At 50.1% G+C, this 24,005-nt stretch overlaps 1 protein-coding gene across 1 annotated transcript in view; it reads right to left on the bottom strand.

Moving 5' to 3' along the window:
- LRP1 (LDL receptor related protein 1) overlaps positions 1 to 24,005 on the bottom strand; it is an 84,453-nt gene that overhangs the window by 37,790 nt on the left and 22,658 nt on the right. The window contains exons 7-23 of the mRNA XM_081061436.1: positions 22,855 to 23,017; positions 22,523 to 22,745; positions 21,335 to 21,524; positions 20,720 to 20,863; positions 19,318 to 19,554; positions 17,915 to 18,095; positions 16,835 to 17,057; positions 15,868 to 16,069; positions 15,424 to 15,549; positions 13,009 to 13,149; positions 12,804 to 12,929; positions 12,252 to 12,368; positions 11,708 to 11,788; positions 9,907 to 10,074; positions 6,757 to 6,939; positions 6,135 to 6,335; positions 4,713 to 4,958 (exon numbers count right to left, since the gene is read on the bottom strand). Coding sequence (XP_080917562.1) covers positions 4,713 to 4,958; positions 6,135 to 6,335; positions 6,757 to 6,939; positions 9,907 to 10,074; positions 11,708 to 11,788; positions 12,252 to 12,368; positions 12,804 to 12,929; positions 13,009 to 13,149; positions 15,424 to 15,549; positions 15,868 to 16,069; positions 16,835 to 17,057; positions 17,915 to 18,095; positions 19,318 to 19,554; positions 20,720 to 20,863; positions 21,335 to 21,524; positions 22,523 to 22,745; positions 22,855 to 23,017 — 2,952 coding nt within the window. The remainder of the gene's footprint in view (positions 1 to 4,712; positions 4,959 to 6,134; positions 6,336 to 6,756; positions 6,940 to 9,906; positions 10,075 to 11,707; positions 11,789 to 12,251; positions 12,369 to 12,803; positions 12,930 to 13,008; positions 13,150 to 15,423; positions 15,550 to 15,867; positions 16,070 to 16,834; positions 17,058 to 17,914; positions 18,096 to 19,317; positions 19,555 to 20,719; positions 20,864 to 21,334; positions 21,525 to 22,522; positions 22,746 to 22,854; positions 23,018 to 24,005) is intronic.

Genomic DNA, 24,005 nt, shown 5'->3' with positions numbered 1-24,005 from the left:
GAATCCCACTATTTCTTTCACAAACTGAAATGATTTGAATGATGTTGAACTTCCCAGAAATTCTACTCTAATCCAATATGTGGATGATTTACTTTTATGTTCTAAGACATATTGAACTCCCAAGAGCACACAATTTACCTATAAAAGCTAGCCTTTAAGGGACACAGGGTCTCAAAGAACAAGCTTCGATTCTGTTTACCCCAAGTAAGATACCTTGGTTATCTAATATCTAAAGATGGGCTACTAATTAACCCTGAAAGACTCAGAGGAATCCTATCCTTTCCTCTTCTAAAAACAAACAAATAAAGAAACAAACAAACAAACAAAAAACAGCTTAGAGGATTCCTGGGTCTGACTAGATACTGTCATAATTGGGTCTCAAATTTTTCATTAATGGCCCAGCCTCTGTATGTCTTATTAAAATCAGATTGACCTGATCCAATTCATGGAACCCCGAAGGGAAACAAGCTGAAGAAGCTCTAGAGGAAGTATTAGTTAATGCTTCTTCTCTGGGAAACCTTAATTATAAACTTTCTTTTCTCATGAAAATAAAGGAAACGCTGTAGAAGTTTTAATTCAAGAACACAGTGACCATCATAGACCTATGGGGATACTATAGTCAATTAGACTCAGTACCCAAGGGCTCCCTCCCCGCGTGACAGCCATCTCTACGATAGCTACATTATGCAAACAAGCAGAAGAAATAGTATGGGCTCTCCTTTACTTATGTTCTCATTCTGTTGATCTCCACGGAACTCTCATTACACTCAACACTTCTGTCAGTCAACTGGCTTCTTATGAAGTACTGTTGCTTTCTGCACCTAGTATTACTTTAGCTTGATGTAACAGTCTTAACCCAGAAATTTTGCTATCTTCGTTGCAGGATGAGATGTCCCATGACTGAGTTTTTCTTACTGACCACCTTCTGTTGCTGTAAATCATTTTTTTCACAGGAAACTCCTATTGATAATGCTGACTTAATTTCAGATCTTATCTGAAAGATGAACAGGGACATTACTGAGCTGGATATGCAATAACTTCCATGGTGGACATAAGCGAAAGTTCTTATTTATCTGAATGAAATAAGAGCTGCCCAAGAAGCTGAATTAATTGCTCTAACTCAAGCTTGTCAATCAGCCAAAGATCAAATAGACAAAGATCAATAGACAAATTTATACTGATAGCTGCGGTGCCTTTGGTGTAGCTCACAACTGCAGAATGTTGTGGAAGTAGCAAGTCTTCTTAACTTCCTCAGGGCAGCCCATAAAGAATAGAAACAGATTGTAGAATTATTAGATGTCTTCTAGTAATCAGAACAATTGCAATTATAAAATTCCAGAACATTCTTAAAGCTGCCACCATTGAGGCAAAAGAAAATAATTCAGCTGATACTGCAGCTAGATAAGCAGCAATAAGTAGCCAAGTTATCTATATCTGAGAATGTTTCTTGCTCCCTATTACATCAAAAAAGATTCTTTTATAGTTCCAACGGACAGCTACAGAAAAAGAAAAGAGGATATTGCAACAAAAGGGGGAACTTTGATCCAGATAAAATGGCTATGGTTTGGACCCAATCAGAAATCAATCTTACCTACAGGGCTCAAGTAGCTATACTTCAACATGTGCATGAGCTAACACATTGGGGTCCTGATTAGATGATTTCATGGAGTAAACAGTATTATTGGAAACTTTCTCTCCTGTAGCTCATAAAGTGTATAGCAGATGTTCTATCTGTCTAAAATATAACCCTGGAAAATCACTCCACAGGTCCCAAGGACATTTCCCACTTCCTTTAGGCCCATCTGAGGTATGGTAATTGGATTTTATCTAAATGCCACATGTAAAGAACACAAATATGTGTTAGTTATGATTTGTGTGTTCTCTTATTGGGTTGAAGCATTCCCTTGCAGGACAGCAACAGCCTTAACTTAACGGTAGGTAAATTTTTATTGGAAGAAAAAAATTCTCAATTGAGGGCTTCTGAGTTACATAGTGTCTGAGGTACTCATTTCACTGGGCAAATAATGCAGTTCATTTGTAATATTTTGTCTATTCTACAGCATTGCACTTATCACCCCCGTCCTCAGGATTGGTGGAAGATACAATGGTATAATTAAAAATCAACTAGGTAAATTTTCAGAAGCTTTTCTTTCTAATTTTCAAAAGTTTTTAATCTCCCTTGGCCCAAAGCTCTCCCTATAGTGCTCCTCAACCTGAGATCTTCTCCTTTTGGTAAACATAGCCGTTCTCTTCATTAAATAGTCACTGATCACTCTATGCATGTGGATGGAGGAACATATGAACCCACCTTACTAAAAGAAGACATTCTGCATTATTATCAGGGATTATTAACCACCTTAAAGAAACTGATAAATTCGTAACTGGTTCATTTCACAGTGTGCTCCTGGGAGATGAAGACTTCAAAGACCACGATTTATAATCAGGAGATTTTGTCCATTGGAAAATACATAAATTAAAGACTCTCTCCCACCTTGTTAGAAGGGACCTTATCAGGTATTACTAACTAGTCCAGCTAAACTTAAAGGGGTGAACTCCATGATTCACATTTCTCATTAAAAAAAAAAAAAAAAGGAGCCCAATAGCAAATGGACAGCTTCCCTGGACTGACACTTGCCTCCGCCTACAGCGGACATCAGACTCCTTGAGGATGAGAAGTCGCTGACATCAGAGGTAGACAGTTTTCCCAAGACATTGACAAAGTCTGTATACCTACAAACTGATGTTGAACTTAAAAAATATGTATTTGATTGTCTTTACCTGTCTATTAGTAATAATAGTTATACTTGTTCTTTGGGCTTTTCTCAAACCCTGTTCTTACATAGCCCAACTGTTCATAATTGATGAAGGTGTATAAACTAGCTTTTGTATTATCAATAATACTTCTTATGGTTTCTCTTTTGAAATTTAGAAGGAATGTTATTGCAGATGATAAGAGATATGTGTGTGTGTTAGAGAAGTTAAAAGAAGTAATAAATTGGTTTTTTCTAAATGAGTAAAAAAGAGACAAACTAAGGACAAGGGAAGCTGTAGAAGGTTTGTGGAAAAAGAATCTTGAGAAAGGAATTTTATGTATGCATCACGTTAGAACCCAATTATGGGACTGTGCTTCCCTCCTAACCCAATGAGGACTAGTATGCTAATTCAATTGGAAGCTGAAATGGCTGTGAAAAACAAAAAGTGGCCCTTTATAATGACTTCTGAGGCACAGGAAATTTACTTACGCAACTCTTACTGTCTTCCTGGCCTCTGGAAAAGTTTTTGATGGCAATTGTAATTTATGTCATTGTGTGCTTATAGATTTGGCCCCAAATAAACCTTAAAGTTATAGTTACCTACTGTACAACTAGCAGGAATCAGATTAATAATGAACGACACTTGAGTGCTTCTAATAGGTAGTAGATGGGCGTTATTAAAATAATAATAGTAATAATGATAATAATAATAATAAATGGGAACCCATCTCATGGTCAGATTATGAAAAAGAGGTGTATGGTTGTGCCTTCAAACTATAAGTGAATGTTATACAAGATGCAAAATACAGAAAAGTGAGACAGACAGCAAAACTTGGATCATGATAGCTTGCAGGTTAGAAATGATCCAGGGTGTTTTTTCTTAATGAAGGCCCATAAAACCTAACTGCTTCCCAGTTATCTGATTTTCCCTTTCGAAAAAAATTTGGCCTGGACTTCCATCCAAGGTTACAGTCTTGCCCTGTCCTCCGTGGTCCGCCATTTCAGCGAGACAAATGATGACACTAAGACTTCCTAGGAATGAGCCTTCCTAGCACTGTGGAAACACATTATCTAACCAAGAGGTTTGTCATTAATGCATCCTTTGGGTTGATTTGTGACCAAAAGGGGGAAGTGTGGATGAGAAAAAGGGCCACATACTAAACCTGACAAGCTCAGGGGAGTCCAGCATGGCGGGCCCTACAAACTCAGATACTGAAAGTAATCACATAGGATGGTCTGAACATAAAAATTCCTAACTAAAAGCCAGTCATTGGTAGTCACGTCCTAGGCCTGTAGATTCCTTGACAAAGGTCAATATTTACCTTAAGAGAGCCTGTCTATTGTCTTTTTGCATCAAAGATAACATACCTTTGAAATGTCAGAGTAATCTTTTCTAGACCCCTCAGGGCACAATTTCTTCACCAGAGCATAGACCCCCTCATTGTTATCTTGTTCCCTCTATACCATCTCTAGGTGCTGTAAATGCTGTAAATGTTAATTATTAACTATCCTGTACTCATCAATGTAAAAGAAGTAGTCTCTCTGTTCTACTTTTTATCCAGTCCCTGAGATTTTCCGCTATGCTTTCTCCGGCCCCCTTCATCTACTACCAATGGATTTCATGTAACCCTCCCTACACCTCCTCCTTTGATTCCTAATGTAAAAAATAAGCTGCAAAACTGCCATTCTCTGGAGCATTTTCTCAATCCGTTGAGATCCTGCTTCCTGGCAATTGTTGTCAGTTTGGCTCAAATAAACTCATAAAAATTCTCTACAGGTTTGAATGTTTCTTACGTTGACAAGGGGCAGGCAAGGTCTCTGTTGGCCCTGGCACTGAGCCTGGATGAAAACCTCAGCCTTTGACATTTGGCTGCCCAAGCCCAGCCTACTACAGCTCAGGGGCCTGCCTTGGCCTGCCCAGCTGCCCAGACACCCTGCCACCCCTCACCCATGTTTTACCCAGGCTGCGGCAGCTCTCGCCATCTGGCTCCAGCACCCAACCCTCGTAGCAGGAGCACTTCACGCTGAACTTGTTCTGGTCGCACTTCTGACTGCACTTGAGGTGCTTGGCACAGTAGCTCTGGATCTGACAGGTGTGGTTGTCCGGCCCCAGCTCCATGCCCAAGGGGCACGAACACACAATGCCTTCCCCAGGTGCCACCGTGCAGTTGTGGCTGCAGCCGCCATTATTCAGAGAGCACTGGTCTGGGAGACAAGGAGCAGGGGACAGGATCAGGGTCAGGATTCTGGAGGAAGCACGACCACTGCCCTACTGGGCCCCAAGTCCGGGGCAGCCCAGATAGAGCCCTGGTACCCTGCCTGTGGTGTTTACCTTTTCCATTCCTGGCCAACCCTCTGTCCCACTGCTTCCTGGCTTTCTCAGGTCCTGGGTTGGGACCCGAGCGCCCACCACTGGGACCACCCTTCCTCTTTCCCTTTCAACAACATGGCTGCATCTCTCTGGTCTCTACTTTCCTACCCCTTTTTGAGCCCATGGTAGTGACCGCAGCTTCTTGCCTCTCTCTCAGAGGTTTGGAAATCCATTCCCCTTTCCTCGATCTCTCCTGCTCTGTGGCGGGGTATGGTAGGGAATGTCCCGCCCCGAGAGTCCTGACACACCCTGGGATCTGCCAGCCCTGACAGATGACCCATCAACAGTTCTCAGGGCCTGTTCCGACCGGCCTTATCGCCCACTCCTCTCCTTCCAGGAGCCCCATGCTCTGCCTGGCTCACAGAAGATAAGGCTGCTTGCTCTGCTCCTCATCCCCCAGCATTCCGGGTGGCCCTCCCTGACCCCCTACGTTTCTTTTGATCTTGCATGCACACCCTCCTTCCCTCACGTTCTCACTCCCTCTGAAAGATCTACCCGTCATTAAGAATCCAGTTAAATCCCTGCCTCCTCTGGGAAGCCTACCCTGACTACACCAACACTCAACCTGGTGCCTTCATCTCCAAAGCTGGCTCTGTACTGCTCTGTAGTACGAGTGTGTGTGCGGGACCTGGGCCCGCAGCGTAGGGGTTGCACTGCACTGTTTCCACAGCACTTTAGGAGCTGTGTGACCTTGGACCAGTTATGTAACGTCTCTAGGTCTCAGTTTTCTCATCTGTAAGATGGAGATGATAACACTACTGCTTCACAGGGCTGCTTTATGGATTAAATGCTATGATAGAGTGATGTGCTTAGCACAGCCTCTTGCTAAGGTGAGTTGTAAGTCAACATGGGTTGTTGATAACTGCCCTGGGCACTACTCGTCCAGCAGTCAGAGGTGCCCTTTCTTAGTCTTGGACCTCTCCCCACAGAGCCCTGGCCCTGGCCCAGACTCCTTCCCCAGCCACCCTCCCCACTCCTCTCCTGGGGCCTCTCCTAGGCCTGGGCCTCACCGCAGAGCTCTCCCTCATCAGAGCCATCTCCACAGTCGTCGTTGCCATCACACAGCTTGTCGGGGGGCAGGCAGACCGAGGGGTTGTTGGCACAGGGATGCGAGGGCGGCCTACAGGCTAGGGACTCACAGTTCTTCTCATCCGAGTTATCTTCACAGTCCCTGTTGCCATCACACACCCATGCTTTGCTGATGCACCGAGCTGAGGGATGGTTATAGTATGAGGGGCAAGGCATGGACTGCAGGGCCTCCCTAGATCCTTCCAGAGCCCATGGAGTTCTCTAACAGGGTCAGGATGCAATGCCTTAGGGCCCACTAAGAACTCTGAGGCTTTTTGTGTCAAATTCACATAGCAAATGAAGGAGGCAGGAATCTGCAGGAGGTGCTGAAGCTTAACTCTGGTGAGGGTTTTGGTTCCCAGGTCCCTTAATGCAGGCCCAGGCCCCTTCATGCCGTCCCCATGTATCATGCACAAGCTTTTTCTGTGTCGCCTTTTGCGTCAATGTCCCCTCCTGTACCCCTCACAGTATAGTGCTATCTCCCTCGCCTCTGCTCTGCTCTCAGTATGGTTTCCTCCTGTCCATGGTGTCCCATTCCATGCTCCCTCCAATACTTCTTTTTACCAGAGTCCTTGCAGCCAAATTTGACGTTGGGGTCACAGACGTGGGTCACTCCCTCACAGCTCTTCTCGTCACTGGAGTCCATGCAGTCAGTGTCCCCATCACAGCGCCACCTCAGGGGGATGCACAGACCATCCAGCCGGCACTGGAACTCATCATTGTGACAGCCACCAGGAGGCCTTGTGGCTGCAGGGGGACAGGTGGGAGTCGGGGCTCCAGGTCAGTCATTCCCATCTCTGCCTTCCCAAACCCCCTCCTGCTATGCCCAGCCCAAGGCTATGAATAGAGACAGAGATGGAGAGCTCTCTGGGTCCTTCTGATACTCCTTGGAAGGACTACCTGAGGGATGTTACATCTTCCAGGACCCCAAAGATCATCTCGTCTACCCTCCCTATTTTACACACTAGAGCATGACTGGATAAGCAATTGCTAGGCCAGAGCTCCAATGAACCCCACCTTAGACTAGCCTCTGTTTCATTCATTCACTCCACAGACACTTATTGATTGCCTACTGTGTGCCAGCCACTATTCCAGCTGCCAGCATAAATAAGATGAAGTCCTTACCCTCAGAGAGCTGAAATTCTAGTGGGGAAGAGAGACAATGAAGACACGACACGGAGACCAGAGTGAAATGGCAGGTAGTGATCAAAGCTATGGAGACAAAGCCGGGTCAAGGCGACAGAGAGCTGGGGAAGCTACTTTAGATGGGGCAATCAGGGAAACCCTCTGAGCAGGAGACACTGGAGCAGAGGCCTGAACAGCGTGAGTCTTGAGAATACGTGGAGGTGAATTCCAGGCAGAAGGAACAGCTAGTGCAAAGTCTCTCAGGTAGGACATATTCAAAAAAATGCCCAGGGTATATCTGAAGCTGCACAGCTGGAGCAGAGTGAAGGAGGAGATGGGTGGCAGGAATATAGGTCAGAGAGGGGGAGCCCTGCAGGCCACGAGCAGTGTTTGGCATTGATTCTAAGCACGTGAAAGCCAGTATTAGCTTGAGCGTAATCTGACTTACGTTCCGCAGGATCACTCTGGCTGCTGCCCTGAGATCTGACTCAGGAAGGTGGGGAAGGAGCAGGAGCAGCACCTGGGAGGGTGACTGCACCAGCCGTACTTCACTCACACGGCTGCCACAGCCGCACTCCTCCCCGCTGCCCCACCGTGAATATGGCTGACGCTCTTGTGCCTGAACTTCAGCAGCAACCTCCAAGCTGAGTTTCCTTCCTTGGGACCCCTGAACATCTTTCTAATCTAATCCCATTTCAGGACTACCTTCTGAAAGATCTACATTGTATCACCTTCCACCCTTGCAATCCTTTGAAGGTCCCCAGTGCCTGACTTCCATCTGCTGTAATCTGCCCCCTTCGACACAGCCTTATCCCTCACTGTTCTCTCCAATCCGAGGGGCCCTGCCTGGCCCCACTGTCCCCTGTGGGAGTGCTCAGTTTCACCCTCTAAGTCTTACTGCTGAGTTCTCCAGGCCACCCAAAACCCCACCCTGAAGACCCTCCCATTTGCCCATTTACCCAGTCTAATCGCTCATCAGGGCCCAGTTTAAATGCCACCTCGTCCTGAAGGGTCCCGGACCATTCCAGCTCATAGCCATAGTTGACAATTGCTACCAACCACAACACCCCTGCTCACATGTGCCAGCCCCACACCCCCATCTCCTCTCATTTCATAGAAGAGAAAGGCAAGGCTTAGAGGAAGCAACCGGCCCAAGTTTACCCAGCTCGTAAGTGAAGGGCTGGAGCTCTTCTTACCACGCCTCGCACAGGCTTCCAGGGGCCCTTTCTCCCTGTTCTTCTCACCCAACCCTTGTCAGTGGTGGCCCTGGACACTCAGTTACTCCCGGGCCTGGGTGACCCTCCCTATCCTCCCTCTCAGTGCTGGGCTCAATACTCAGTACTGTTCCCATTGAGGTGAACCTCAACTCTACATGGCAGAGGTTGTAAGCTGGTGGCCTAGGGGCCAGATGAGGCCTGCGGAAAGATTTTGGCCTGCGGTGTTTTGAAAACTTTAAAAATCAATTACCAGTTGTTACGATTGATTTGTGTTCCCTAAAAAGATGCCGAAGTCCTAACTCATAGTAGTTGTGAATGTGACCTTATTTGGAAATAGGTCTTTCCAAATGATCAATTTAAGATGAAGTCATTAGGGGGGGGCCCTAATCTAATACGACTGATCCTTACATAAAGAGGACATATGGACACAGTGACGGACACACACACACAGGGAGAACGTCATGTGAAGATGAAGTTTGTAGCATGCACAAGTCAAGGAATGCCAAAGCTTGCCAGCAAACACGAGAAGTTGGGAGACAGTCCTGGAATAGATTCTCCCTCACAGCCCTCAGAAGGACCCAACTCTGCCAACATTTTGGTCTTGGACTTCGAGCCTCCAGAACTGCGAGGCAATAAATTTCTGTTGTTTAAGCCACTCAGTTTGTGGTAATTCGTTGTGACATCTCTAGGAAACTAATATACCAGTATTTAAAAATGGGTAGATTTTACATAAAAATCTGCATTTCTGACTTCTCTGGAATGTCCTGGGCCTCCTCCATGGTAACAACTGGCCAGAGCTGAGAAACCAACATCCCTTGAGAGGGTCTGTGTCTTCCAGTGAACTCAGGCCCCACTGCCCCCTGGAAGCCTGAGCACCAGGACCCTCACAGAGCCGCCCCTCTCTCCTTTGTCCCCACTGCATTCATTCACCCCTACCCCTCGGAGCACCCCCTTTCCAAGCTCCCAGCTCCCAAACACAAGCCACATGCTGAGTGCTTTTCGTGCGTGATCTCACATCAGTGCTGTGATGTTGGTGCTATTATTGTCCTCACTTTGCAGATGAAATGCACAGAGGCCACTAAGATTAAGTAACTTGCTCAAGGCCACCTAGATAGTAAGTTGCAGAGCTGGAGCTCAAACCTAAGGCCACCCAACTGCAAAGCCTGCGATCTTAACAGTGTGTGACAATGAGCCGTCGGCAATCTCCCTCTCCCACAGGACTGAAAACTCTGGCAGGATAAGCGGCATGTCTGGGTTATCTCTGGTTCCCAGACGGGAACACCATGCAGTGGGGAGGATGGATGGGGGGTGGCTGGCTGAGTGACGGGCAGGTGCGTAGTCTCCCTCCCGCCCTGCTGGCCCAGGTACCCACCCTGGTTGGTGCAGTTGGCATGCATCTCGTCACTGTAATCCCCGCAATCATTGTCCCCATCACAGGTCCAGTGCTCAGGGATGCAGCGCCCGCTGTTGCACTTGAACTGGGTGCTAGAGCAAGAGTGGCTGCAGCCGGCCTCATCACTGTTGTCCCCACAGTCATTGTCTGAGGGGAGGCAAGAAGGGGAGAGGCAAGGAGGGGGTCGGTAAGCAACCGTCTCTGTGACCCTAGCTTGGGGCCCCCATTCCCACCTCCCCATTCCCATCCTCGGCCCACCCCAACCCCCCACTGAGAAAAAAACAAACAGAAAAGACACAGAAACTGCATAGACTGCAGCATGCACCATGGCCCATGGGGGGGAGGGACGGCGGGGTGGGCTCCAGGAGGGCCCTTCCCTGAATTCCAGGAGGCTGGGAGGGAGGGGGACAAAGGATATGTTCCTTTCCCATTTGAGCAGGGTGTGGGAACAGGGGTCTGTTTGCTTTTGGGGAAAGGCAGCGATTTCTCTGGGTTTGGAGGGAAAGAGATAGGTGGAATGTAGGTGAGGCCTCTCTGCTGGGAAGGGAAGGGCTTAATCAGGCCCCACCCTGAGCATGGGCATTGCTGGGTCCCATGTGCTGGGCGCCTGGCTCACAAGGGAGCCAGCTGGGAAGGGTCCGGAGCCACTTCTGGAAGGCATCTGAGGGAGACTGAATGGACGTCTTGCTTTCCAGGCCTCATGGGTGGGGGCTACCAGACTTCCCTGTACACTTCTCGGATGCTGGGGAAGATTGGGGTTTGGCTCTCTTCCTTGGGTTGTGTTCCTGCCTCTTTCGTAACTGGACTTGCTTCTCTCACTCTCTCCTCTCACTAGGTCTTGGTTTTCTTGTCCCCATCGCGCTGTCATTTCTCCTCCTCTGAGAGGTTCCCTCTGCCCTCTCTGCTTGTTCCCTTTCCACTGTTTGCTTTCTCCTTCCTTCTATCACGTTCTCTCTCTCTCCTCTCTCTTTAGCTTTTCCTTCACATCCTAGGAGCTCTGGGAGGGGAGCTGCCTGGGGGTCCTGAGAGGTGGCCTGAGGCCAGCTGGGGCTCTGAGGGTGATGGTGCATGTGCTTCTATGCACTGACCGGCAGGCTCAGGACAGGTCTTTTCATCAGAGCCGTCCCCACAATCCTTCTCTGAAACACAGAAACCGCCAGGGCAACCATTGGCACAGGAGACATGGCAAAGATGAGGGGCAACATGGCGCTGATCCAGTGTACCCTCTCACACGTTAGCCAGGGCTGGAGCCACTGGTACAACATGTCACAACACCACACAGACACAACCAGAACCCTGAGACGGCACACACATGATGATGCACTGGCCCCCATGGCTCAGGGCTGATACCACCTGGTCCATGGCTGACCACCAGGTGGGCTCCTGAGCCGGGACGGTGCACCAAGACCTCAGGAGATGGGGTTTGCAGGAGGAAGGGAGCTGGGCACCGGCCTCTCCTTGCTCTGCCCCACTCCTCCCTGGCCCTTCCTGCTTATCTCTCCCTGGCCGCAGAACCCCTGCCAAAGGATGCGCAACTCAGGCCCTGCCCGGGGAGGGATGGCACAGACAGGCGATGCGCAGGGTCCCCCTCAGGCCATCTTGGTTCCTCCATGGCATTTCTGTTGCACCCCCATTTCTCCCAGCCAACCCAGTGGGGTGTAAATGAACTGGCGGGGGGTCCCGGCTTGATTCTAAAACCTGTTGGTCTCCCACCCAGGGCCTGGCTGCAGCTTCTAGCTTTCCTGGGAATCAGGGCAGGTGAAGGGAGGCACGCTCTTACCATTGTCACATCGCCAGTTGATGTTGATGCATCTGCCATTGTTGCAGGTAAACTGAGTCAGGGGGAAGCAGGTGGGATAGGCTGTCAGGGAGAAAGCATAGCTGAGTAGGGCCCTCAAGGTTACATAGCATCATAGCACCGAGCAGGTGGGCACAGGGTTTCTCCTATAGCCAGCAGTCCTCAGCCCAGCCAGACAGGGAAGGGAAGGCCAAGCAGCGATGACTCAGTCTGAAACTCTGCCCATTCATCCCCACCCTTCTGAGCATTCTTTTCTAAAAGCTATTAGTTACCAAATATGAGCCCTGTGCTGCGTGTTTTTCATGCGTAATCTCACTGAACCTCCACATCAAGCTGTGATGTGGGTGCTCTTATTATCCCCACTTTGCAGATGAAATGTACAGAGGCCCCTGAGATTAAGCAACCTGCTCAAGGCCACCCAGGTACTAAGTTGCAGGGTCTGTGCAGCACCCCTGCCCCAGGGCATGTTCTCATAGTTGGCCTTCCCCCATCCGTGCCAGCTGGGCTGTCCCGCTATCCCTCTTACCACACGAGGCTGACTCATCAGAGCGGTCCCCACAATCATCGTCCAGATCGCAGGTCCAGGAGATGGGGATGCAGCGGCCACTGGCACAGGAGAACTGATTGGGTGGGCAGGTGCGAGCTGGGGACAGGGATGGGCGTGAGTGCTCATAGTTCTGTCTCTCTTTCTTAATTTCCTTTTCTTTCCTATTATTCTCTGCCTATCAGACAGTCTTCCTGAGGATCTCAAAGCCATTTCTCTTAGAGAACAAAAATGGCTGCATCACCTCATCTCTCAAGGGGTCCCTGGTATCCTCCAAGAAGATCTAGCCTGCCTTGCTAGTAGGTCCCATTTAGAGCTGTGCTTTGTCCCCTGCAGGTTCAGTCCTGCCAGCCAACCCTGACCTTCAGGGGAAGGGGACGGCACTTCTCCTGCTTGGGACTCCAACTTCTTTGCCACAAGCCCCCACACTCCTTTCTTTCCCCTGAGACCCTTCTGTCTTCCCAAGCCCGGCTCCCCGCTCCCCTGCCTCCCCGATGGAGGGGTGCCCAGTGTGTTCCACCCCCCATTCCACACCTGAACAAGTGGCATTGGACTCATCTTCACTGTTGCCACAATCGTTGTCCCCATCACAGAGCCAGCGGTTGGGGATGCAGCGGTTGTTTTCGCACTTGAAGCGGTCAGAGGGGCAAGTGTGCTGATCTGGGAGGAAACAGGTCAGGGGTCACTGAGCAGGCCGCGAGCTCCGCCAGCTGCCCTGCAGGCCTGCCACCAGACTTACGGCAGAGGGCCGGGGCCTCGTCACTGTTGTCCAGGCAGTCGTTGTCTCCGTCACACTTCCATCGCTCCTGGATGCAGCGGCTGTTGGCACAGGCAAACTCTCCCGGCTGGCACTGGGGTGGGGGCACGTAGGACGGGTTCGCTGTGGGCACCACAGGGGTGTGAGGGGGAAAGTCAGACACAGGTCATGGGACAGGTACTCTGTGTGCCTGTTTTATTATTTAAAAATAATATCACAGGATAATTTTTCCTAGTGCATACTTCTTCATGAACAAAATATCTGGAATGGAAACCGCAACTTTCTCTCAAGCCACAGGGTGACGTTTACACCCATATGTCCCGTACTTCAGTGTGGCCTGAGAATAACCAGCTCCAAGAGAGTGCAGAGCCCCATACTTTCGTCCCCCTGAGCAGACCGTGCCTCACCCTTTCCTTGCCATCTCCACGAACGGCTCCTTGGGAGGCGTGTCTGGGACCCTCAAGGTCCTGCCCTGGTCCCTGAATTTCTTCCCTCACAGACGCATCATTAACACCAGCAGGAGTGAAAACAGGCCCCAGAACCCTGCTGGCTCTGTGCTCCTGTCCCTCAGCACTCACCCCTCGCCACCAGCATCTGCCTAGGGCTATTAGCAGTAAAATCACTGCATACTTTGTGTTTGCATCAACAACCTCGAGAAGCCCAGGACTCCCACATCAGCCCCTGTCCCTGGACCCTCCAGGTCTGTACATCCCCTTTCTGCCCCATCTCTCATCCCCACTCTACACCCTGACCCTTCCTAGGGGCCCCTTGGGCCGCTATTTTATCTCCCACAGCCCTTGACCACTGGGCCTGGAGGTTGGTGTGTGTCTCCCTTGCTTCTCACTACTGCTTCCCGATTATGCCTCCTCTCTCCTTTCTGAAAAATCAGCGTTGACTTTCACGTTATCAGACCTTGCCAACCCCCATTTCTATGGCCCCCCAGGCTACTCCCTGTCATCCTCAAGGGTTTTCAGCGCTTGGCTCAGTGTCACTTTCTCAAAAATCACTCTGGCTTTAATTCTTAGTAATTTCAATGTCCATGTAGATGATCCTTTCATTACCCTAGCCACTTAGTTCCCCTTTCTACACCAATGCCCTTGCCCTCTCTCATTCTTAGCTATGCACCAAGGCCCCATTTTTGCTTCCGGGATTCTATCATAAGGAATCCACCCAGAATATGGGACGGCATGAAGGTGTGAGAAATAGCAGAGTGGGTGATTAGGAATCAAAGTCTGGGTCAGACTTCCTGCTCTAACTTTCTTGCTCTGACTCAGTTTCTTCATCTGTAAATTATGGAAAATAAAAATACCTTCCCTATTTTAAGGAGTAAATAAGTTACTGGGACCCTCAAGGTCCTGCCTTGGTCCTTGAATTTCTTCCCTCACAGATGCATCATTTCCATCAGCAGGAGTGAAAACAGTCCCCTTATAATGGTGCTTATAACGGTGTCTAGTGCATAGTTTATGTTCAATAAATGTTGGCTGTGATCACAACAAAAAACTGGAAGCAATCTAAACACCCAACAGCAGAAAAATGGTTGAATAAATTATGGAACATTTACTAAATGAAATATATTTACTAAATAAATATATTTAATATAATTATTTATTTATAAATATAAATATATTAAAAATTCTGCCTATGTATTCATGACATACTATCAAGGGACAAAGGCAGAATAGAACAGTATGTGCAGCACGATTCCATTTAAGTAAAGGTAAATGTGTAGAGAAATGTTTGGGAGGGGGTCCCCCCAAATGGTAACAGTGGTATCTATGAGTGGTGAAATTTGGGGTGACTTACACTTTCTCCTTATATTTTCCTCCAATGTTTGTTTATTGACTTTGACAATGAACAAGACTTAGTTTCATTTTAAAAACTGAAGCTATTTAAAATAATGCAAGAATAACAGAAAATGCTATGACACAAGGGCGGAAGCTATTTTATGATATATACAGTATGATTACAGCTTTGTAAAAAGCAACCATATAACCCATCTAATGAAAAACTGATGGTGTACAATTTAGGACAATGGTAACAATGTAGTGGTGTGCACTGGTGGGATTTGGGCTTGTTTTCTCTTGTCTAATTGCCAATACTTAGAACTATTGTTATATTACTTTAATAATGGGAAAATAAATGTAAAAGAAGAATATTTTCTTCTTTCCATAGCTGCCCTGCTCATCACTCAGTTTCCCCTAAGCTCTGTGCCTTCTCAAACCCTTCCCATCCCTCAGTCCTCCCTAACTAACCCCCTTCTGGCCCCCAGAGCCTGCTCTCTCACCTCCCATTGCGCCCACAGGGCCCTCTTTGCCTCCTTCATCTCTGATTGGACCCTGTGGTTTCCTCCTAGAGGGGTCTGCTTCCCCACCTCCCACCCCAGCTGGCTCCTCGTACCCAAGCAAGTGACACCGTCTGTGTCCAACACCTGGTCCTCGGCACAGGCACACTGGCGGCTCCCAGGGGTGGCCAGGCACAGGCTGCTGCAGCCACCGTTATTCACCCGGCATTTGTTGGTACCTACTGTGAAAGAGGACCACAGAAAGGGGTCAGGGGAGGAGGGGAGGACAGGAAATGGAAGGGAGATGAGAGGATAGGGGAAGAGATGCATTAAAGTGAAGAGACAGAAAGGGAGGGAACACGAGCATGTTGAAAAGAAGGAGATGCAGACAGGGGCAGGAAGGGAGATAGGGAATACAGAGTCAAATTGGGTTGGGTGGCCTCTCTTTTGGAGTCTCAAAAGTCAGAGTCTAGGAGCCCTGGGCAGTGCCTTTACCCCCTACGGAGTCTCAACCCCCATCTAGGTCCCACCCTATCACCAGCCCCAGCCCCAGGGGGTACCTTGCTGCTGCTGGGCATCATACATGCGGATCTCAAAGATGGGGGGCCTCTCACTACGCAGAAGGGTCACGGTGGGAGGTGCACCTCCTGTGCCCCGTTCCAAGCGGTAGACACTGCCACTCCGGTACTCAGTCCAGAAGAGGTAGTTGCCGTGGTGACACAGGCCAAAGGCATGATTCAGTTCAGGACCCTCATACACAATCTAGCAATGGAAGGGAGGTTACTAAGGAGCTAGAGACAAATGGGGGGGCCTGAGGAAGGCCCAGAGGAAACACTGTTTCATTTGTCCATGTCCTGGGTCTGAGTCTTATTGCTCCCATTACATGGGAGCCCCTGAGGGTGATATCTTTGCACAGAGTGAGATGCCAGATGCTGAACCCAGCAGGAGGCTGATGGTGACATGGTCTTCTCTTGGGCCCATTCATATTTGTTCATATCCCTTCAACATGCGCGTGCGCGCGCGCGCGCGCGCGCGCGCACGCGCACACACACACACACACACACACACACACACACACACACACACAGTACTGAGCAGACAGCCAGGAGCTGCTCATTGTCTCCTGGAAGGCATACATGGTAATCCAGGGTGGAAGAAGGGACTAGAGATAATACTAGAGGAGGTGGCCCCTGAGCAGTGTGCCAGGTGACGAGGCGCTGAATAGAGGCAGAAAGAACTGCATGAGCAAAGGCACAGAGGGCAGCACTTAATGATGTGTGCTGGGAATTACGAGCTGTGGTCAAGCCTGCAGATAACCTGCTCAGTCACAGATACACTCTAATAGAAGCAAACCTCAAACAACACGACACATAAGACACAAAAGCACACACATGTATACATCCACGGGGACACAGGCAAACACACAGGAAGCCCACGGGCTTAGACACACACAGAGCCTCACCCCCATGCAAATATGGTCTAGCAAGGCACACACGCACACACGCCCACAGGTGCACACTCGCCCACCTTCCGGTCTGTGCCATTCAGCAATATGGTCTCGATGCGGTCGTAGAAGGCATCCACCCAGTAGAGGCGCCCAGCTGGGATGTCCAGGCTCAGCCCATTGGGCCACAGCACTGTCTTGGAGGTGACAAAGATGTCTCGGTGTGAGCCATCCATCCAGGCCCTCTCCAGCCGCCCTCGCCGACTGTCCTTGGGGTCCTCCTCCCAGTCTGTCCAGTACATCCACCTGTGGGCAGTGACTGGTTAGCACATGGGCCGCCCCTGCCAAACAGCCTCCCTGTGATCCTAATCCACGTATGCTACAACCCTGGCCCACACATTTCATTCATTTATTCCTCCATTCAACAAATATTTGATGAGTGTCTACTGTAAGTTGAGCACCGTCTGGCGTTTGGGAACCCAGTGGAGACCAAGGCAACCAAGGCCCCTGCTCTCCTGGAACTCATGTCCCACCCAGGGAGACGAAGAAGAAACTAGTCAACCGAGAAGGCCTCACACATCAGAGAGTAATAAAAGCCAGGAAAGCCACGAAGCAGGTGACAGCATGGAGAGTGGTCAGGCAGCAGGTGGGGAAGGCCTCTCTGAGGAGGAGGCATTTGAGTTGAGATGCGAATGTTGAGAAGGAGCTAAATCTGCAAACACCTGGGAGTTCCAGGCAGAGGAACTCTTAAGAGCAGAAGTCCGGAGGCAGAAAGAGCTAGGCTGCCTGCTTGAGGCATAGAAAGGAGGCAGTGGGGACAGAACTTCCAAGGGCAGGAAGTAAGGTGTAGATGAGTCAAGCAAGCTGCAGGCAGACCCCGAAAGACCCCAGGCATAATAAGGAATATGGGTTTCACTCTAAGGGGAAGGAAGCCAGAGGAGGGCTCTGAGCTGGGAGTGACAGAATCAGATTTCTATGTGAGTGTTTAAGGCATCACTCCCATTGCCCTGCATACAAGGACACCTTCTCCCCTTTCAAACTCCCATTCCTGCCTAAGCATCCCACGTAGAATGCCCTCCCCTGTTCACTCTCTGTCCCATCCCCCACTCCTGAGACCCATAAGGTGCCCGGTCCACCTACCCCAAGGCCCTGGGAGGACTCACCCATTGAGTGGATCCACCACAATGGCCCTGGGGTGTGTCATTTTGCCCTCTATTAAGGTCTTGCGGGTCTGAGCAGCTTTCTCCAGCCTGGCCACGCTGATGGTCTTCTTGGGTCCATCATCCGTCCAGTACAAATTGTCCCCCATCCAGTCCACAGCCACACCCTCCACATTGTGGATGCCTTTGGGGAGTGAAGGGGGCAATGATGGAGAGCCTCAGAGGAAGCTCAAAACCGCCTGCCTCTGCCCCTCAGGATGCATGTATCTTTGAGCAACTTGGCTAGCGGGGGGGCAGGGAGCCCCTTGTGCCCAAGAGGGTGGGTGGGATGGGGATGGGAAGATGGAAGAAGGAGCTGGAAAATCATTTGTGTTGCCATATCTGTGTTGACGCACAGAGCCTCTCAAAACTGCACATGGCAGCCAGTCCACCTACGTGGCGGATACAGGCTTTCATGTGAGGGCATGTCTGGGCCTGAGCCGGGGTGGACGGCTGAAGCAATGTGCTCTGGGCACAATTGTGATGCCATGTCCCTGGCCTAAAAATCCTGAGCTAACAAAATGAATAAATCAGGAAGTGATTTTTCACTGAGCTAACGGCTTCATCTCCAGTGTCCTTTAAATAGCAGTTCCCCTGGTATAGGGAACCCCAATCTTTTCCTGATGAGAAGTTACTTTTGATTTCCCCCAAGTCTTATGATTGCTGACTGCTGAGGTTCTCTGACCCGCGGTGGGGGGTGGGGAGCAGGGCAAAGGCTGGTAACTGGCGTCAGCTAGATCGATCGGTTAGGACACCCTGGGGGCCCATGCGCAGGTTTGGCAATTCCTAACGCAGATAGGGAAGCGGCAGAGCTTAGCTCAGAGCCTCATATCCATCCACACAGATAGTCACACATGGATATTCAGAAGACAACGCACTGTTGACCTGCCTGAGCAGCTCAGAGGGAAAGACTGGATTCAGTTCACAAAACATGGAAGGCTGCAGCGTTCGGCGGCTGTGGCGTCTGGCTGCACAGACCTTGAGTGTGCAGAGGGGTGTCAGGGTGCCTGCTTCGATTCAAGGCCTCAGGCCTCTCCCCGGCTGTGTGCTGCTTCCAGCTCCAAGGCTCAGAGCCAATGGCTGAGAGACCCTGAGTTTTCCCAAGGGCTGGCAAGGACAGCCCACACTGCTTAATCCATCCATCCTCCTGCTTCTTGTCGGCTCAGCCAAGAAGGGGGTCACACAGGGGTCAATCTGTCATCCCCTCATCTCCATGCCAACCAGCCCAGCCAGCCAGTCAGCAGAGGACTCTCCATGCTGAGAGGGCACTGGGAAAGAGATGCCTAGGCCCCAAATCGCTTCCCATCCCAGTGGGCCATGTCCCTCGGGAGTCTATGCCATATACCTCCCACTTCCAGGGCCCTTACCATCCTTCAAGATGGTCTCCCGTTCAGTGCCATCGATCTTCTGGCGGCCAATTAGGTAGCTCGTGGTGTCAGCAAAGTAGATGAAGCCGGTCTCAGCGTGGAAGTCCAGGGCCCGGGGGTTCATGAGGTTCTCAATGGGGATCATGTGCTCATCTGGGACCTTGGCCCCCATATCCATACCCCGGATGATGCCTGGCCGGCCCTTGCCGTACACAAGGAACAGCTCATGTTCTGGCTCTAGGGCAGGCACAAACAGAGGCACATAGTCAGACACACACATATGCATGTGTGTAAGCACGTGTGCGGGCGTATGCGCACGCACACTCACACACACACACACACACACACACACACACACACACACACAACTGCCATCCAGCTTTGGGGGCCGTGGCCCAAGTGGCTGCAATGCCCCAGCTATACTGGGCCTGGGGACATGGGGGCAACTAGGGCACTGGGTCACATCGACAGACACACAAATATATAAGGACCAGGGGACAACGCCCTGGGGGTTTTAACCTGTCCTCTAGGGATGGAAAATGGGGTAAGTGTAGCAAGTAGCATGTTTTCAGTTAAGTGCACTGCTCAGCAGTAAAATTAGTGACCCAAAAACAGCACCTTCAGAATATGTTGATACTTTTCACCACTTCCTCTGCTACCATCCTCATCTACGCAACATCACTTCTTCCTACACTACAGAAATAGCCTCCTGCCACTTCCCTGCTGTATGTCCCCCACCCAGCAGCCAGGGTCCCGTCATCTGTTTACAAATGTGAATCAAATAATGTCACTTTTCTGCTTAAAAGATGCCACGCTCACACTGGCCTCAGAGCCTTGGCCCTGTTGATTCCCTCAGCCAGAAATGTTCTTGATTCACCTCCTCACTTCACAGAGAGTTCGGTTCAAATTTCAACTCTGTAGAGAAGCCTTTCCTGACCAGTCTAAGTTGGAGCCCTCAATGCCACCGCTAACTCTGTTTATTTTCTTCCTGACACCTACCACTACCTGAAATTATATTTATTTGTTTGTCTGTCTCCCCTGCCAGACCATAAGCCTGTGGAGGCCAGAGATGTCATTTATCTCTGAATAAATGTCATCTGCTGAATTCTCATTGCCAGGACAGTGCCAGACATATAGTACATGCTCATACTTATTTGTTGAATGAAGGAATGCATGAAAGGGCTAATATAGTCTTCTATGGAGCTTGAGTGGGATAGTGAGAAAAGCCCTCTTTTCGGATGTGGGTTCAAATTCTGCCTCTGCCCCTTACTAATGGTGAAACTGTGGATAAGTTCCTTCATCTCCCTGCATCTAAGACAGAAGTGGCTGACCTGCGAGGAGGCAGATAAGGAGACCTTCCCACCCATCCCAGTAGGCATGCACACCCTGCCCTGTTACTCACTCTTGCACGACTTCCCATCACTGCCCAGGCTGAAGCCAGAGCGGCAGCGGCAGGTCCGTGCCTTGTGGCTGTTGGCCAGCAGGCAGATGTCGGAGCAGCCACCCGGCTTCCCATACTGGTCATTCTCACAGGCATGGCTTCTCACTGGAGGCATGTTGGAGAGCTGGTCAGGACCCCTCAGAGCCCCCATGCCCAGGTCTTGAGAAGGCTTCCTAAAGTCTTCCCACAACCATTCCTGCTGTGGTCTTTGTGCCTGTTGTTCCACTTGAGGATTTAGAAGCCACAGATTGGGACCCCTCTGACCCACCACAACTTAGCCTTCAGACTCAGATGGGGGCTGCCATGGTCAGGCGAGAGTCACCCAATTGCCCATGGCCAGGTGTTTCTCCTCTAGACTAGCCAGGTGACTGGGAGGGGCACTCTATGAACTTAGCAGGAGGAGAAAAGGGGCTCGCTGGGGGTGGGATGTGGAGGCTGAGGGGTAGAAAGGGCTGGCGGGGGAGCTGAGGAGCCAGGGGACATAGTCTGGGTGGATGGTTAGGAGAAGCAGTCATGATACGAGAATCAGGGGTTCCCACCGGAGGGTCCCTGGAGGGGCTGTGGAGCCCTGCTCACCTCGAGGCTGACGCCGCTGGTGGTAGATGTGGAGGGCGCCACCCTTGTCCACACGGGTGACAACCTGGTAGTCGGTGCTGTTGAAGCGGTTCACACGGATCACGCTTGTCTTCTGCTGGGCATTGGCATTGTCCGAGTTGGTGGCATAGAGATAGTTCTCAAACACGGTCAGGCCATACAAATGCTCGATCTGAGACGAGAACAGTACCACAAGAGAAGGGAATTCTCCCTCTGCCCCTGAAGAGCTTCTCAGCTTCCCATCCAAACTTCATTATGTGCATTCACAAATTCATTCCAGTCGTCTAACTCCATGCTTTGCTCCTGTCTCCTCTGGCTGAACTAGTCTGTTCTTGAGATCTTTGCTTGTCAAAATCCCACTCATCCTTCACAGAGCATCTCTTTGAAGCACTTCTGGAATCTTGAAACCAGAGATGGTCTCTCCTTCCACATTCCATCTATCTTGCTGTTTTCCACTGTCTGGTGATTTGTGGACTTACTGTACCCACTCTGTTCCAACCCCTTGAGAGCAGGAACTACATCTCCCACAGAATCAGGCACACAGTAGATGATGGCATGATTCTGGATTAAATTGGAGTTGGGCCCTAAACTCTGTCCATCGAGAACATTCTTAGCCTGACTCCAGCCTCCAGTTTTGGGCAGGTTCAGAGGACAGACTGGCGCCAAGCAAGCCCTGTAACAGCCTCTACTAACCACATAATCTACCTAAGGGAATGAACTGTCCTAATTTGTCTAAGACTAACAGGCTTGCTGGTTCGTGGGACTCTCTGAGCTAATACCAGGATAGTCCCAGGCAAACCAGGATGGATGGTCACTCTATTCTATAATGGAGGTGCCATCTCTGAGCTGGCAGGGCTTCTAGACCAGGTTTGAGTAATACTTCCCAGCTGTGGAACCGCAGGCAAATCACTTAGACTGTTGAACCTCTGCTTTTTTCATCTGCCAAAAGGGAACTGAGTGTTCTGTTCATTCATCAACCAGGCGTTATTGTAAGAATCAAATGAGAAATGGGAAGTACAAGGTGTCTCTAAAATAACCGTTCCCATCTGAGTGGAAGTCATATCCTGTCCTTTCCCCAAAATGCTCATGACCAGTGCTCTCCCTCCCAGGGGACTCAGGGCCACCACGCTGCCACCCCCCAGCGGTTCCCCGCAAAGGCTTCCTCCTCACCAAGATGCCCTGGATGATGGTCTGCCGGCCCTTGCCTTCGTAGTCTACCACCTCGATGTAGTCCAGGTAGGCATCAGCCCAGTAGACGAGGCGGCTGACCAGGTCCAGCGTGATGCCATGAGGAAACACAATCTTGCTATCGACCAGCTTGGTGCGGTTCTGCCCATCCATGTCACAGCGCTCCACCTTTGGGATCTGCCCATAGTCAGTGAAAAACACTTTCCTGTGGGCAGATGGCACGTTAAAAGGGTTCTGGACACTGGGCACCCACCCTTCCACTGTCGCCCCTGCCTCCCCGCTTCCAGGGCACAGACCCTGCCTGCCCCTCTCACCCCATGGTAGGATCCAGTGCAATGCCCTTGGGGTTGTAGAGCTCCAGGTCTAGCAGAGTGACACACGTGTCCCCGTTGCGATTGCAGACAAAGATTCTATCATCAATGTCATCCACAAAGTAGAAGTTACCCGTCAGCCAGTCGATGGCCATCTGCTCCACGTCTGGAGAGTGTGAATGAAAGAGCTATGGAGGGAGTCCTCCCACAGACATGCCCACCCTTTCTGGTGCAGAAACTACTGCTGAAGCCCACCCCCTCCAGGCCGCCCTCTTCACCACACAGGCTACGGCTGTCTCTCTTCCCTGAGCTCCTATGGGAGTTGCCGACAGTGGCACATTTTGCCATACGATCTTTGCCATCTTTCCACCTATCTGTTCTCTCCAACAAGAAGTCTCTGAGTATCATCCCACACAGCCCCATTCCCAATGCAGAGTCAGGGCTGGCACCGGGGGCACCGGGTAAGTGTTGGTTGGGTGGTTCATTGACTAGCCCCTCCTTGAACAGTCCCATCTTCTTGGGATCCCAAAAGGCAGTGAGGACAGGTCCACTAGCTCATTCTAGTTTTTTATGTTGTTTTTTTTTTCTGTTTAAATCTGCTTTTACTTGAGATAAGAGCACTCAGGCTAACTGAAACATCACATATCCTTGCTTTTGGCTGGACTTGCATCAATTTTACATGGTAAGTCGAGTTATCTTACGCTAGTCAGAGCACTGACTGGAAGCTCTACCGTTGCCAAAGCAGGGCACTCAACAATTAATCCAATCTGAGAGAAAAGATTGCCAAAATATGGAGACCACATGGATGGAAAAAGAATGGTCCATGGTGGCAAAAGTCTGGAACCAGTGACATGGGCCAAAATAAACTTCTTCTACTCATCCCCACTACCCTGTTTTTTCACTGTCCCTATCGCTCAATTTCCTCATATTAGGGAGGGTGGGACTAAGATATAGCGCTGGAAGAGAGAGCACATAACAGGAGGGCCATCAAAGGACTCTGAGGGTAAACTGAGGCATGGCTCAGAAAACGGGGGAGCTTCAGAAGGGTGGGAGTGGGGGAGGAGGATGGAGATCAGGTACTACATCAGTCTACTCCATGAGTCTGGAGGAGATCCAAGAGGACAAAAAGGGCCGAAGAGAAGAGGGGTGGGACA

The sequence above is a fragment of the Rhinolophus hipposideros genome, assembly GCF_964194185.1.
Source record: "Rhinolophus hipposideros genome assembly, chromosome: 9".
Taxonomy (NCBI): Eukaryota; Metazoa; Chordata; class Mammalia; order Chiroptera; family Rhinolophidae; genus Rhinolophus; species Rhinolophus hipposideros.
This window is presented reverse-complemented; position numbering and strand designations above follow the sequence as displayed.